General features: G+C 42.4%; 1 protein-coding gene across 1 annotated transcript in view; it reads left to right on the top strand.

The window, feature by feature from the left end:
• MAP3K9 (mitogen-activated protein kinase kinase kinase 9) overlaps nt 1-2223 on the top strand; it is a 77354-nt gene extending 75131 nt beyond the window's left edge. The window contains exon 11 of the mRNA XM_084632373.1: nt 189-2223. Coding sequence (XP_084488499.1) covers nt 189-670 — 482 coding nt within the window. The 3' untranslated portion in view covers nt 671-2223. The remainder of the gene's footprint in view (nt 1-188) is intronic.
• The last annotated feature ends 15065 nt before the right edge of the window (nt 2224-17288 follow it).

Genomic DNA, 17288 nt, shown 5'->3' with positions numbered 1-17288 from the left:
CAGTGGTCTACCTCACATATAGTGTTTCAGATGAAAACTAGGGGGGTTCTGAATTTTGAATATATAATTTTATTTTTGCACATGCCTTTAGTGTATTTGGGCAGTAAGGTCAGATAGATGCCTTAAATAGCTCCAACTTAATTGATAGGTCTTCTCTCTCTCTCTCTCCTTCTCTTTTTTTTGGATAGGTGTATTAAAAACTCCCAGCCCAAGTCGAGATCCAAATGAGGTCCCTCGCCTGCCAGACCCCAACCTTGTCTTTCCTCCAACTCCAAGACGCTGGAATGCACATCAGGACTCCACACTGGAAAGACCCAAGACCTTGGAGTTTTTGCCGAGGCCACGCCCTTCAGCCAACCGGCAGCGGCTTGATCCCTGGTGGTTTGTGTCGCCCAGCCAAGCCAGGGGTGAATCCTCTGCCAATAGTTCAAGTACTGAAACCCCAAGCAATCTGGACTCCTGCTTTGCTAGTAGCAGCAGCACTGTAGAGGAGAGGCCAGGACTTTCTGCTCTGCTTCCTTTCCAGGTGGGTGTTCCTGTAGTGGAGCAGATGCTATTGGACATAGATGTTGAGGGTCAGAGCCAGGACAGCACGGTTCCACTATGCAGAACTGAACTTAAAACAACCAAACCTGCAGCGTATGAACTGAAACAAGAGTTCTGGTCTTAGCATGAAATCTGTTAGAGGGCGGTAAGCCGCTTTAGAGTCAATCATACTACTTGCACTAAGAATGCACTTTGAAGACGGATAAAATGGAGGGATGCTACTGAGATCATATAATGGTGCTGCCTCTACTGAAAATGTTGTCTGACTGCCTGATTTTTGTCTGCAGTTGGATGTAACTGCGCAACTGAAAGCTGCTGACTTTTGCTGTGGGGATTTTATGTAGTCTTCCTTATCTTGTCTTTGCAGTTTGAAACTGCAATAAGCAAAAATGATCGTATCAAAGTCTCTGTTTTTGACCTCACAGAGCTTGACAAATGTTGTATATTGGTATATATCCCAGTATTAACCTTGATCCTGAGATCCCAAGTATTACACTATATCAGGTACCGGTGTTTGGTATTTTCCCAAGGCTGTCCAAGTGGGAGAAATGGCAAATATTTGGAGATTTGCTCCACTGAATGCTATTCTTATGGCAGGGTTGGTCTGGTATCTACCCGCTACCCTGGCAGAAGCACCTGGCGCACATATGTTTGGATTTTATGGGCTCTGATAAATTTCTTTGTTAAATGCTCCTCAGATGCAGTTTTCATCTGGAATTCTGACACATTCCATCTAATCAAATCTATCTTATGTAGTCCCTTTGTGTGAGTGGACCTGTAGCTAGAACAGTAATTCACTCTTTCTGTTGAGTTCTGTGTGACCTCAAATGCAAGCTCTCCACACTGATGTTGTATAACAAAGCCAACAGCATTAGGAATCAGACAGGTATATTTGTCTTGCAGAAAGAATTCAATGTATTCAGTAGTGAGGTTCTTACTCACCCTGTCAATGCTCGGAAAATCAGGCATATAATACTCATGGCCTGCTTCCATTGAAATCAGTGGGAGCCAGATCTGGCACTGAGGCCTCATATCATGAAGAAAAAATGTATCTGGATTAAGCAAAGGTCCTAACCACTTCCATTCTTTATCCTATCCTATTCCTACTCCTACATTTTTTATCCTGGGTTAATGTCTTTCCTACTTTAATCTCTTTTCTTCTGTCCTGTTGTCAGTAGCTGGGATGCTCCAAATCTCCAATAGAATTCTTAGATACAATTCACTAGGAGCTAGGAAGCTGAGAGCCAATTAGAAGAGCACAAATCCCCATTGCTACTTTTGACCACATGTTGCCAAATGGAGAAATCTCAGTTCAGTCCCAGTATTCAATGTAATAATTAATGTGTCGCTCTAACCAAACATTCTTGAGGAGGGGAAGGTGGGCAGTGTAAATTCATTATGGGAAAACCACCATTCAGGTAAATATATTAGTTCTTTGGTATCTGAATAATTCATGTGCCATTTGCCAAGCAAGGAAGGGAAAGCGCGTGACTGGAGTTTCACTTGAGTTGACCAAGAAATAATGGCAAAAGACTGGGGTAAAAGGTTTAAAGTTTAAAAATAGTTTCCAAGAAGAGGGGAGGAATGGCAAATGTTGGTATCTGCTATAACAGCAGCAAATAGAGTGGTGCTAAGATATTTACATCTGAGAAACTCCATTCTTTTTAAAAACTGCTATCTAGGAATTGAATTGAATAAATAACATTTTCAAAGTAACTCCCACATTTGTCTTTGTGGATCTTTTCTTCTTTTGTTTCTGTTCTTACCCAGTCCCATCAGTTCATTCTACTTTCTGTTACTTTAATTTACAAAGTGAGATGCTGAATTGGGAAATCGAAAAACTCCCTCAGGCCCTTATAATATGAAGCCTTGAAGATTTTGGTTCTCCTTTGTTTCTCCTTGTTCATCCTGTACAACCAGAACAACCAAAACCGAAGAACCACAGGTCTCTTTTGATTAATCTCTGGTAGACTGAAAAACTTTATTGGAGATATGACCTTTATGTAAGAAACCAGAATGGCAGTAGCTGCAGCCTCTTCCCAGACCCGTTAGATGATCCTGCTCTGCCATCAGAGATCCCATCCCATCTCCTTGAGTTCCACATCAATAGTACAATATTATTTTTCTTAGGGTTTTTTTTTTCAGTGTACTATTGTTGCCTCAGGTGGTTGCTGTGTATGGGACAGGGAGTCTCAGTGTATAGTTTCTTTTGAGAGTAGCTGCCCATGCAGGTTAGCACTTTTAAGAGATTAATCTATTGGCATCAGTGTGGGGAAAAAAGTGTTATGATTTAGCAAAACTTAGTGAAGGTAATATCCTTTCATTGCTATAGATGTAGAAGTATAGGAATAGTTGCCTCCTCCCCCAGGGTACAGTTGCGGGATCTTCTTGTGATCAATAGGGGCAGTATAGCATTCATAGTGGAGATCTCAGTCTGTTGTTAAAACCCATAAAGAGCATACAGAGAAACTGGATAACCTCTCACTCTATCCAGGTGTTTGCTGTTTGACATCTTAAGGTAGTTGAAAGAATAAACATTGAACTCAAAAGTTTATTGCTATTCAGAGCATTTTATTTAAAAAAAAAAAGTCCTTTTGAAAACTTATTTACATTACCTAGCTTCCATTTGTAGTGTGATTCCCCACCCCCGTGTTAGTATTTATATTTGTAGTCAAAGGCAACATTAGATACATGACAAAGATTCAGGAATCAAGCCTAGTATTGCATCCCAAGGCTCACGTGACATCCTGCCACTTTCTTGAATAATCAAGACCAGCTCTGAAATCTTGATGTTTCCTGGGTTTTTCAGAGCTTCTTTTTCCAGAAAAAGATGCTCACTACTTGCTCATAAATGTTGGAGATAATCTAAAAATGCATTCTTTTTTTAGGAAATATAATGACCAGCAGTAAAATATTGCACAGTGATACAAATCTGCTGCAACCATGATGTGCATTTAGGTTCTGCTTTATCTTGTGATTGTCTGTTTTTAGCCTTCTTGCCATTCCTTTGAGAGATGAATATAGCTTTTTAGAAAATGAACTACATTGGGTTTTTGTTTAAAATAATCCCTCCCAGCCTGAAAACATGTATATGAGGTTTCAAGGTAAATTTTTGCCACTGATCGGGTGGGGCAGCTGCAGCCACCTGAAAACCATACTGCTTCCTTAGAATAAAGAATAAGATTCCTTCTTTTCCCTTCTGGGGAAGCTTCTCTGCCACAGCAGCTCTCTACATGGAGAAGAGAAGTTCAACTCCTGCCAAGAATGAGGAAGAGATTTCTCGTTCTTTCGGTTCCAGATGCCTGGGAGCATCATTGTCCTACTGAATGTGGGTTCCTTGGATTGATTTGTGAGCTGCATAGAACAAATGCTATGTATTTTAGGTACAAAGAATCATAGAAATATAGGGACCTCGAGGTCATCTAGTCCAGCTCGTGCTCTGCGGCAGGACCAAGTATATCTGGATCATCCCTGACTGTCTCACCTGTCCTTAAAAACCTCCAGTGATGGGGATTGCACAACCTCCTTTGGAAGCCTAGTCCAGAGTTTAACTACCTTAATAATTAGGTGGGGTTTTTTTGGCATCCTAGGTTCCTTTATATTTCATGTCTGCTCTCTGGGGTTTTGTTTCTTTTGAAAGGACCACACTGTGGCTTTCAGTACTGTAGTATGCTTCATAGCATGTCAGATCAAACACCTGACTTATAGAATTTATACCTTCCCATTAACTGAAACATTCACAGAATCTTCTCTGTTACTGGAGTAAAAATAAGCAAGCAGTTACCTTCTCTCAGTTATTGTTCTAAATCTCTACTTTCAATGACTTGCTCCGTCCCCGCGATCTTCATCAGTTTATTATTTATTTTAATTGTGGTAGTGCCTTAGGGTCCAAATTAGGATCAGGAAATTGCGCACACACACAATAGGTAGTGTCAGGTCCTAAAGAAGCTCATAATTTAGGCATAAAAAAGAGTCAACAAATGGAGAAAAACAAAGATGGAGGCAGTGGGGGAGCTGGGGGGATGGACCAGGCAACAGTGAAATGATTTGTGTTTAGTACAGTAAGAAGCAGTCACAAGATATCATGTGCCTAATCATTGTTGAGAGGTTTGTGAGTATCACAGCAAAGGTGAGTATAAAAGAAGGAATTTGAAGGAGATCAGTGTAGCAGCTTTGTGCTTTTTTACAGGACGCTCCACCCATTCATAGGGATCAGAATGTGGGGAAGGCACAAAGATTTTTTGAGTGAATATTGGATTAGTGAGCTATGAGCTGGCACAGCAAAGGTAGAAATCAGTGTGATAACACTTATTGTGTTGGGTCTCAGATATTCAAATATATGATGTAAAATAAGATAGAATGTATGTGCTTTATTTAAAAGATTCTGCTTATTTTTCCATTGCTGGAGTCTCAAAATAATCAGCATGTTTCTTGGCAGTTTATGACCTGCGTAGTTGTTTGCCCTCAGTCCAACCAGTCATTAGCTGCAAGACGTATTGGCTTTTACTACTGTTAACAATACAGATACATAAACATGCAGATTAAAAAAATGCCATCCTATGTATTTTAAAGTAGAACTGCACATTACCATGATGCATTTCTCTAGTTACAATACTGGTCCTTTAATCTATCTATATCTAATGCACTCATCACCTTAACATCTGAGTGTTAGTATCTAGCAGTTAGTCCAGGGCAGCAACTATTAGGAAAGCATGATGTATTCTTAGTGCCCAAAGCAGTGAATATTATTAAGAGCTTCACCTCTCCACCCAAAATGTAAAGAAATGCTGGATGGTTGAGTAATACATGAGGAGTTGAGGGGATGTTATATTGTCCAGGAATGCAGGGAGTAGGGATCGTTGAAAATTTTCTGTTTCACAGTTTTTGGATGGAAAATTGAGTTTCATCTAAAATTGAAACAAAACTCTAAATCAGTTCAGATAAAAGAAATTTTTCACAACAAGACTTCTTATGGAAACTTGTGATGTTTTTCATCAAAAATTTGAATGCCCAAACCCCAAAATATTTCCATTTTGAAATGCTGCCACAGTGCCTCATGGGAATTATAATGTTGGCTAGATGTGGCCTCTTGCTTAATTACACTGTTAGCTCTGGAGTTGATGATTCAACTGGACAAACAAATAGCAAATGAGGACCTGACGTAAGTTTGAGGATAACCCAGTGGGGCATGCTTATTTTGATTCTTTGCGAGATACAGTCTCATGTTGGGACAAATACCCCGTCACCATCTAGAAATGCTTATTCTCGTCAAATATCCCATTTGGGGTATTCCAAACTCCACTCAAATGAAATGCCACTCATACCAGATGATCAGAATATGATCACATCTGTTCCCTGGGATCCTTGGGCTTGGCTGCTCCTCACTGAGGTCCCAAAACACCCATGTCTTTGTTCTTGACTTCTCCTCAATAAGGCTCATATCCCTGCTGGGCTTCTTGAACTTGATTCTCCATTTAGGGGATCTTAGATGCTCTAGTGAGCATCTTGGGTTTGGCTTCTTGATGGAAGTGGGAAAGCATGGCAGTAGCTCTCAAGTCCAGTCATTCGTGGCACAAGAATGAACTGTCACAAAGTAAATTGTGGAGATCTTCATGATATGGTTCTCCCCCTTTCCTACATGCTTTGAGACGTGAAATAGCCAGTGTTTTAAGCACTGTTACCACTGAGTATTTGCATGGGATAGTTAATACCTCCCAGAACTGTTGTTTTGGGCTCTTAAACACTAGCAGACGTTGCTGCATCAGTAATGCTCTGGTCACATTTTCAAGGCTATCTCAGCAACCATAACAGGTAGATGTTTCCCCTTTTTACATCTTAGACTCTGGAGAATAAAATAGCAGCGTGACAGAGGTGCCACTATTGCATACTGCCATGTACCAGTTGAATTTGAGCTCTGCTTTGCAGAGATTGAAAGGTGTTCCTTTTTAAAATGGATCCATCGGGGGGAGGGGTTAGGTTGCCGAGTGGAAAAAGGATGTTGAGCAACTACAGCTCCCACTGAAGTCAATAGATGTCTCTGCATCTCAGGATTGAGCACCTTATTCAGAAGTTGAAAATACACTAAAGGTCTATGTAATCCGAACACTAAAATGTGTTAAATCTTGGGGTTGGATGATGAGTTTTCTAATGCAAGAGTTATTTTGGCTGAGCATCTGGAACTCCAGCACAGATTCACCAGTGGATCAGTTTAGTTTAGGGTGAGAGTAGGCCATTGTTTAATTCAGAGAGGAACTGTCCCAATGGCAAATGATTTTAAGTGGAGAGCATCTAGGTAGAAAAGATGTGGTTCCTCTGGTTCTGCTACCTATTGGCTATACACACACTAAGGAAATGAATGGACCCTTTTAGACCCTGTTCCTGCAAAACACTTGAGCACATACATCCATTCCCATTCAGCAAACCACTTAAGCACACGTTTAAGTTCCAGTAAAGTCAATGGAACTGAAGTGCTTTGCTGAAATGGTGCCTTAGAGCTCTTCTGTGCTAAAGTGGAGGGTTGTGCTCCTATATGTTCTAACCAGGCTGTTCTTCTTAGGATACATCTAAACTGCGATTAGATACCTGTGGCTGGCCCGTGCCAGCTGACTCGGGCTCAGAGGGCTCAGGCTGTGGAGCTGTTTAATTGTAATGTAGATGCTCCAGCTGCATCCTGAGCTGAGCTTTCGGACCCTCCCACCTTGCAGGGTTCTAGAGTCCGCACCCCAGCCTGAGCCTGGATGTCTACACTGCAGTTAAACAACCCTTTAGCCTCAGTCAGCTGTCATGGGCCAGCCGTGGGTTTTGAATTGCAGTGTAGACATAACCTTAGAGGAGTGGCAGTGTATGATTGTCACTTGACAGGTAACTCCTTCCTCCAGTTCTTCAACAAGGCTTTAAGAAAATGCCAGCTTGTGTGTGCTTGTATCTGCTGACTGCTGTTGTGATGTTAGCTCTTATACTTTGAATAGGCACTTTCAGAAGTTTGGAAGTTTCTCTTGCCAAAAGTGGAGGCACTGTTTCCATGTGGACTGGTTGTGAGCTGTGAAGGGGCGTGGGTGGGTGAGGGGACAGAAGTGTCAGTAACCCTGATGCCTTTTCTCCAATTTATTTCCCCCACCCCCTTGCAGAATACACACTCAGGATAGTGTTCTGTCTTGGCTACAATTGCCAAGCCCAGCAACAGTCTCTTGTGCCACCTTCAGCTACTTGTTGCTGGTCCAGCACAGTATTTGCTGATGTGTATAATTTGTTCACTGTAAATGTGGGGATGTTTCTGGTGCATCCGAGATGTTTGGTCTGAGCTACGTGTTGAGTGGTTTATATCTAAGGAGTAGGTCAGGGAAATCACTGTCCTTTTAAATACTAACTGTTCTGTGTATCTGAAAGGTCATTATCATCTCAGCCAGGGATGTATTTTCTGCTCTTTTTATGCAGTATATTTCTCCTCTGTTTGCCTTATCTACTAGCTGTGAAGCTGATCTTGCTCTCATTAAAGTCAATGGCAAAAATCCCATTGACCTAATTCTGCTGTATTACAACGCTGTAATTATGGATTCACACCATTAAACTGGCGTAACTGGAACAGAATCAGGCAAACAGATTTCAGTGGTGTTTGACTGTGCCCTTATGCTCAGTCTTTTGAGGTGCAGAACTCTTTCTGCTCCTGTTGAAGTCAGTTAGGAGTAAAGGGTGCTGGACACCTCATAAGCACCATGCATTCTGCAGGAGTGGGCCTTTATTATGACCTGCTAATTACCTCAGTTTGCAGTGTGGCTTCTCTCTCCTGTCTAGGGTCTTCACAAATTTGTCATGATAGGAAGCATTACTGGAAGGTGTTCTTTGCCCAAAGTACACAGTATATTTGTCAACAGCAAAGTGGTCAAAACTGCAAATGCTAATTTCCTCCTGTAAGTTAAATAAAATAATTGAGGCCACTCTTTCCTTATTTGTGTGTGTGATGACTTATTGTTAAATGAAGTGATTCGTTGGAGCCTTCCTTTAGCTTCTGCTCAGCAGCAAGACTATGGGGAAAATAAGACTGAATTCATTTTTTAAAAAGCTTTATTTGTGACACAGCTGTTGCCTCTGACCCATTAGGGCTTAAAAAAGTAGTTAAATTACATCAGTCTGGTTTGTTTCACTGTAGCTAACACATCAGCTGATTACTCTTGTGTATAATCTACTGTATCTCTTTCCTCAGTTCCGTGTCAATGTACTGTGTGTATCTTGGATTTCAGTTATTTTTGTATTAAGTTCTTTTGTTATAGAATAATATTTAAATGAAGCAAAGAGCTAATTAATGTTGTCAGGTTTTTTGTTCATTTCTCTGCCTTTTTTTGGATGTCCTGTAAATTGTAAACCAAGGATGCCAAGCAGGCTTGGTTCAATGGCTAAAATTATTATTGTATTACAGTATAATGCTGATCTAGGCCTTGTCTCAACACAGACAACAGAGACTTGAATAAAACTGTTGCGTCATCTACTTTAGGTTTTGAGTTTTTGTTCCATTTTTCAAGTATTTTTGAGCAGGCTTTGATAATTGTGACAATGACTGCAGAAAACTGATGGTCTTTCCTAAAGCCGAGCATACATCTACAATCTCGCCCTATGTAGCTCTGCCAGTGCTCCTCAATTCAGACCTGCAGCATCCCTGCTGTTCCAGCCTTGGACCTCCACATAGTTCTGCAAATCCGCCTCCGTGCTGACGAGTACCACCACTGCTGTTCCATTCCTGGTACTTAGTACAGCTTTGCCTTTGCCTCTCAATTCTGACCTTCAAGACCACCTGCTAACCTAGTCCTGGACCGCCTTTGAACAGGCTGTTTAATTGTATATTGGTTTTTATTAAGGGTAATGTTCATATAGGAATTAGCTAAGACTATCCTTCTCCTTATTCTACATATGACGAAGCGAAAATGTGACTACAGCTGTCCAGAGTCGAAAGGCTAATGCAGTAACCCACTTGGCTCATGAGTCATGACATTTAGCAGATGACTTTTTCAATTTTAATGACAACTTTGTTTGGTCTTCCTACCATTTCACTGAACCTGTCAGACTGCTGTGTGGCAGAGGCCTGAATCTTTACTCTGCTCTTGTGATGGCAGATGGAAATGTGTAGGGATCTGAGTTTCAATCCTGGGTTTATCTCCAGACTGGCAGCATACTCTTCTCCTAGTGGAAGGAGGGACCTCATACACCTGTCAGGCAGCCTCCTCTACTAAATTAGGGGAGCTGCACTGATGGCCCTATGGGCAGGCAAGTTATCCAGCCCCCTTTGAGAAGGAGGATTTTATAACATTAGGGTGTGGCGGAAAGGGGATAAAATTGGGTGGATCTCTCCACCAAAAGTAAAAAGAAATGCTGGGTGGTTGAGTAATGCATGAGGAATAGAGGGGATGTTATATAGCCCAGGAATGAATGGAGTAAGGCTAGTTGAAAGTTTTCTGTTGCAACAGTTTTTAGATGGAAAATTGAATTTTGTCTAAAATTAAAACAAAATTCTGATTCAGTTCAGATAAATGAAAATGTTCACAAAAAGCCATCCTGTGGAAACTTTTGATGTTTTCCATCAAACCCCAAAATATTTCCATTTTGAAATGCTGCTATGTGGTGCCTCATGGGAGTTGTAGCTCGGGTACCTTATGCTCCCATTCCCCTCAGAGTCCATCTGGGCAGCCTGCTCCATAATCTCCCATGATGCACAATGGCAATTTGACTGCCAGGAAGCACCGCTTCCCCTCACCAAGAGGCCAGGCCATGGTGCAGCATAGCAGAAGCATTCAGACTAGGGAACACAGCCTATAGAGAAGAATGGGAGTATATGGCATAGCAGCAGCAAAAACTCAAAATTCCTTGGTGTTGGCGTCCATTTTCTGATCAGCTCTAGTAGACGAAGGGTCCTTGAGGGGATGATCTGTTACTGAGTATGCATCTCGGATTAAGAGGCAGCATGAGTGGGGGCACTAAGGCTGAATTATACACAGAAAGAGGAACCTAGGGAGTTACTTTGTGGCTGAGTAGTATAATTATTTTTCTGCCTATAAAAGGAAGGTGGACACATTCTGGAGTACAGCTTCTTATACGGTCTCTGTGCTTTATACAAGATCAGGTGTAGAGGTGAACATGTACTATGTTTACCTAGTTCCCTTGGAGGCTTTGATTTACTAAAGCATTGGAGCAGCCAGCAGATGGCACATGCTAGAACAGCTCATTTAATTATCTTTTTTTTTTTTTTTTACCAGAAGAATATATTTCTTTGAGGAAACTCCTAGCAGCTTTCTAGGCAGATTAAGGAGAAAGAGCCCAGACTTCTCCATCTGATCCAGCTTCAGCTAATAAAATAACATTAATCTCCTGCCTTTTTAAGTAAATGTTTACTTGCTTAGCTCTTCTTAAATATAAGGGAAGTGGAGAAAGGCAATATCAGTAAAGCACCCACTGTGCTTAGCAGAAATCTAATTGGTTGCATAATGATAGGTTTGCTTGGAAGTTCTTGCTGCTGGCTAGTAAATTGACATAGTCGTTTTAGGGAGTTTGCAGACTTTAGTGAAAGCGCTGGAGTGAATGTGCAGCTGAACAAATGTTACTGTAGTTTAAGCAGGGCTCACTGCCACACTGAGGCAACTGAAAGTGTGATTATCTGGTGATAGGCTTAGCTATGGCAGTAGGGAAAATGTGAGACAGAGGTAAGATTGTAGCTAGTGATAGATAAAACTGCAAATGGTTCAGTTAAGCATTCAGAAGTTTGGAAATTTATCTGAACCCCATCTTGACTTCCTGATAAATTGGCCTGGGCTGGAAATTGAGAATGGGCCCTCTTGTGTGTGATATGCTGATACTTCAGATTTCCATCTGGGAGGGAAACACTGGGTGGAATAGCCTTTGTCATTGAACGTAGACACTTTTGGTCCTGGCTGGGACCCAGAACTGTGGCAGTGTCTGAAAATTAGAGATAATCCTGAGCTGGAAAGTTAGAATCCTGATCTGAATTGTCACAAATTTCTCAAAGTTGTTTGCATTGCAGGTTTTGGTTTGGGGACAAAAAGTTACCTTAATTTTTCCAAACCTGTAAGAATTTTGGGTTTGTTTTGGGCAGGTTTGGGTTGTTGTTTTATTACAATCAGTTTGTTCCCTCTCTGGTGTGGACCCCCTTAATCTGCCAGAGTAGAAAGTATTGCAGTCTCAAAGGAAACTACAGTTCAGTTGGCTGGTGGGTTGAAGCTGTAACCAGCTTACAGAGAGAAGAATGGGTAGTTGGTTATATTTTTGACTCACAGGATTCTACATATTCCATGGAGACTTTCTATGAGATTCTGGCATACAGACTACCTCTTAAAATGGCTTAATCTGGAGCTTTACTATATCACATATGATTAGTGCATTTAAATCCTCCTTAATTAACAAAGAACAAATCCTTCAACAAAATATCCAAGTGCAGTGAAAGGTGGTGGGATCAAAGATGGCACTCTAACATAAATACAAGAGAGAAAAAGACTAAACTACCACTATTAAGTATACCCAGAGCCCCATGTATTTGCTGTGGAATTCACCCCTTTCCACAAAAATTATGCTCCAGAATCTCAGCTCTCATTTTAAAACCAAGTTTCTATCCCTTATGGTTGCCCGAATAACCTTGAATATGCAAACAAAGTGTAAATTGATAGTGTTGCATCTGAGACGGCAGCTAACCTGTGCTCATAGCTCTAACTGCTACGAATATCACATTCATCTCAATTTGCACAGCTGTGGATCTTGTGAGACAGTGGCTGTGAGTTAGTGAGCATGCTAAATTCTGTGGCATTTTTCCAGAATGCCACAGAATTTAGCATTTCTATCATCAAAGAATTCACCATTTTGATGCAGCATTTTGTTTTCTAGCTCCCTGACCTCCTGGGACCTGACTGTAGCTGCCTCAGTCATGCTCAGTCTCTAGCTTTTCTCACAGCGTGCAGGTATTTGGATAGGATAACAGAGCATGCTTCCAGCAGTGTTCGATAGAGCTGGGCAGCAGGGATCAGGGTCAGGGAACCAGAGCGGCAGTCCAATTTGCAGCCAGGGAGTGGGGATTGAGGGAATCAGAAGTATAAACTAGGCAGCCTAGAGAACAACACAGAAGCTGAGGCATATTCATCTGAGGAGTGACACCATTAATGCCAGTTACAGGCTCTCTCTTTGCCTAGCGCAAATAAGAGGAAGGAAATTCTGAGCTAGGCTGCCTGGACAGCACTATGGATGCAGAGACTAGGGGAGTGGAGCTGAGCTGTCTGAAAAGCATAACAAAAAACCCACCTTCAAAAAATAATCACAGATTAATTTTAAATCTGTGAGTATTTCCAAGTATGAGCTCCAGCAAGTACATGTTTTGGGTGGGGCTTGGGAGGTGGGAACAAAGAGAATCTCATAGTAACAGAATAAATTCATGTCGCTTTGGAATTTATGAATTGCTGCTGCAGTTTTGGGGTATTGTTGCTGTGGAATATGATCCCGCTGTGCAATGGCCCCGAATATAACAGAGCTGAATGTCGATATGATATCAGTATAATGCAGATGGTTGGAGAGAAATAAAGCTATGTACCATGTGACATGCAAGACACAAGTTATGCAAAAAGGCCTCCTGATTTAGGCAGCAGAGCAATACTGAATTATGCATCAAACTGGAAATTATACAGCAATTTATGGGAGCAGAGTCCTACGATCAAGGGTTTTAGGAATGGTGATAGGGTATGCACCACAAACAGGCTCTGAAGAGTTGTGGGCCTGAGAGGCCAATTATGGTATCTGGCTGCATCTGGAGGGAGAGCTAGACTTAACTGAACATGAAGCCCAGCTAGACAGGAGCAGGCTGGTTAGTATAAAGCCAGGAAGTTGAGAGCAGAAGGAGGCTGCAGGGTGAGTCTGCAGTCTCTGGCAGTGGGGAGGAGAGGAGACAACTGAAGAGGGAGAATAAGCCCTGGGATCCTAGCCCTGGAAGAAGGGTCCACCCCAGAGGAATTGTGGGGAAAGAGAGAGCTGAATAGGAAGAAGCCCAGGAAAACAGCTGCAAGGAGTAGGACTGAGCAGACCTTGGCTGCACTTTATAGGGTTCTTGGGCTGATACCCTCTGTAGATGGTGGGCCTGGGTTCCCCTACCAGCCACTGAGAAGTGGGACAAGATTGTTGGAGACGCCAATTGGACAGCTTGTCTGGAGGGACTTTGTTACCCTGGAAGAGGAGGACTATATAGTGCCCTGGCTGGAGGGCTGAGTCCTGAAGAGGGAGCACCCCAAGTTGTGAAGAGAGAAAGAGAGCAGTGACAGGCTGAGTAACTGATGGGAAGGGGTGCCATATTGGGTGAGAGCTGATCCCCAGAGCAGCCACAAGGAGGCACCACCTGCAGTGAGTAGACCCTTCACAGAGGTTCCCGTGGCAATTACCACCTCCTGTAGGCATCCCCCTCTCCTCAAGAGCTGCAGCCTCTTTTGTCACTGGCAGTCCTGTTCCCCCAGCCAGACACTCACAGCTTCTCCTCCTAACACCAGGAATGGTGCGATTTAAGAAGCTGGGTGCTTCCCTTTAGCACAGCCTGCATGATCAAACTAATCAAAGACTTCACCTCTGAGAGGCCTGAGTGAGTGGATTGTTCCTTGCTGCTGTCTTCAGTCTGGAATGATCTTCCTCTCGCTGCCTTCGACTTCATCCTTTTAAAGGCCGTAGAGCAGGAAGCAGAAACTTAGAAGCTGCTGAAGTGCCCCTCGTGGGGAAGCCACAGAATGAAGAGACAGATAGGGAGGAAGTAGGCAGGAAAGTAAAGTGGCAAGGGCAGAAGATGCAGCATTTCTGTGGACTCACGACACAAACAGGACAAAAAGGTAAACTACATTGTTGTTTGCTTAACCACTTAATCTCTCTCTCCACAGGGTCCAAGGTGTAAAATTAATCCAAAGAATTCCTGTAACTTCCCTTTCTTGGAGATACCAGAAAATGGAGATGGAATTGGGTTTTGTCATTTGGAAAGTCTGAATGTGTGCAGACACGAGTCACTGGTGATGTGTACCATGAAGGGTTGCTCAAGATCTTTCAAATCAGCTTTAAAATGTTACTTTAAATGTCTTGGAAAATATTATTCTAATGTATAATTTTGAAAGTATGACATATAACGGATCCACCTCTTCTATACAGTCACTGTGCTATGTTACTGGTAAATCAGAAAAAAAGAATCACTTTTTCCTTCATAGATATACTGAGCTAACTAATAGTTTCTGTCCAGTTTTAAAACAAAATAGGCACAAACCCTGTGGGAACTCATAGGAACTGCTCAGGTACATGATGCTAAATGCCCTTATAAGAATGTAGACACAGAACAAATGAAGGCCCTAATACAGCAAAACCTTGTTTCATTTGTTACACTGTATTTCCACTGACTTCAGTGGGATTACTCTGTGTGTGTAAAGTTGGGGACACGTGCAAGGTCTGGTCTAGACTTAAAGATTAGATTGACCCAGTTATGTTGCTGAGGACTGTGAAAAATTTTGCTCCCTGAGTGCTGGAGTAGACACGACTAGGTTGAAGGAAGGAAGGCTACTTCCATTGACCTAGTTACTGTCTCTTGGAGAGATGGACTAACTACATTGGTGGAAAAACCCCTTCGGATGATGTAGGAAGCATCTACCTTAAGGCACCCACAGCAGCACAACTGCAGCGCTGTAGCTGTTCCATTGAAGCAGCTGTAATGTAGACATGCCCATAGTATTTGCAGGATCGGGGCCCAAGGAATAGCAAGCTACCAAAAAAGCAAGATTAAAACGGGTTTCAGTTTTAAGGACCTGATTCTGCAAGCCCTCCATGTGTGGCGCTCCCAATGAAGTTAATAAGTCCCACACATGAGCAGTAGATGAGCCAGGTACCAAATTATTACATAAATTTCACTGGAATCCCTCCATACTTTCGATGAAGGATTACTGCTGACAGAGAACTGTTTGCGAGACAGTTTAAGGCAGAGATGTGGGGCCTAACCTGCTTTCTCTATTGATGTGAGTACTCCCATTGAAGTCAAGAATATGGCCAATTTTCCATATCTTATGATGACATAGCAAGTTTAATAACTTTGGCATCAATTAACTATTGTGTTATCAGATATTCTGAACCCAAATATGGAATGGACAGGTCAAATGGCAATCAATCCTATGTGGTGTTGGTAACATTCATGCTCGTGCTACATGGGAATAAAATACTACCATCCTGAGTTGGCAGCATTTTACACCAGCTTTGCACAAGTGTACATGACTACACAAAGGTGCAAGAAAATGGAAAATCAGGACCACTATGTGTATAGTCTTTAGTGTTCTCCATTGTGCAGTACCACTTGCTACCACTGGGTTGCTCCTGATGGGTCTGGAGCTTCTATATCCCCTGGTGGTTATAGTGGCTGAAACACACCTACCTGCCACCCAGGGGACCCCAGCCCCACCAGGCACCCTTATAGAACAAAAGAAGCAGGCACAGAACAAAGCATAGCCATTCATGTGCTTGTAACTTATATTAGCCGCCCAGAAACAAGGTATGGGACTCCCTGCATCCATGTATCCGTCCCCCCTGGTCCCCCTCCCCGCTTGCCCTATTGCTATTTTTCAAGGTGCAACCAAGGTAAGGGAAACTTCTCAGCTGTTGGGGAGGGGAGGAGGAATGTTTCTGAATATGTGCCTGGAGGGGGTAGGAATGAGAGTGGGAGGATTTCTGAACCAGGCTGGGTATATAGGATGGAAGGGGGATAGGCTGCAGAACTGTGGGAAGGGGGATTCTGAGCTGGGGAAGGGTTGCTTGCTGGGGAGGTTGGGTTGGAGGGAACCAAGAGGTTCTGAACAGGGAGGAGGAAGGTTTGGGTTGGCAAGGCTGAATGTGGGATGATCACTGGTGAGTATGGAAGCAAGTGCACGTGAGAGTAGGATAGAATGGAATGACTGGGAGTTGGGGGGTGAAATTCTAGTGAGAGAATGAGGATGTGCAGAGAGTAGGGATAGCCTGGTGGGTGAGGGGGAGAGTAAAGGCCAGAGGGGGAGAGAACAGCCAAGTGGCCACAAAGGGATAAATTCTTTCCTCCTGCCATTTGGTCAGGCTGCTGAGAGAGGGTGATGGGGAAGGCGGTGTCACAAAGAGGGAAAGGAGGCAATGTGGGGAGCAGCCCCATCAGTTATTTTGGGCACCTGCTACCACTCCTGAGTGATAAAAAAGGTGAATATAATTGTTTAGGGGTCTGGTTGTCCTACCATGGTTTTTTTTGCTAGGCGGCAAAAACTGATGATTATGATGATTTGTGAAGGGCTTTCTCAACAATCTTCTGCTGTGCTAGTTTCATTTGATTCTTATTTACTTTGCTCTTGTTCTCATTTATTATTTATGTGAACATTTCTTAATTTCTGTGACAGTTCAGTACTATCCTTTGAGTCAACATTTAAATGTCATTTGAAATTTGGAGTTACTCACGATGAAAGGCTACCTTCCTCTTTAATGCCATAATTATTGCTTTCATACTTCTAAAGTTGCTAGCAAATCACATACAGACATGAGTAAATGTTTTTGTTGGTTTACGATGTCTAATTTTTACTAAGACTGAACTTGTTGCTATGTTAATTGGTAAAATAAAATTGTGTGTGTACATACTTACACACACACACACACACACACACACAGATTTCTGAAGGGTCCCATCTTGCTACCATTTCAGTAAATAACAAGTTCAGGATCTGGCGTACAATTTTTTAGCTGTT

This window comes from Lepidochelys olivacea, assembly GCF_965140295.1.
Source record: "Lepidochelys olivacea isolate rLepOli2 genome assembly, chromosome: 6".
Lineage (NCBI taxonomy): Eukaryota > Metazoa > Chordata > Testudines > Cheloniidae > Lepidochelys > Lepidochelys olivacea.
Note: the sequence above shows the minus strand (reverse complement) of the source record. Positions and strands in the feature narration are given on the sequence as shown.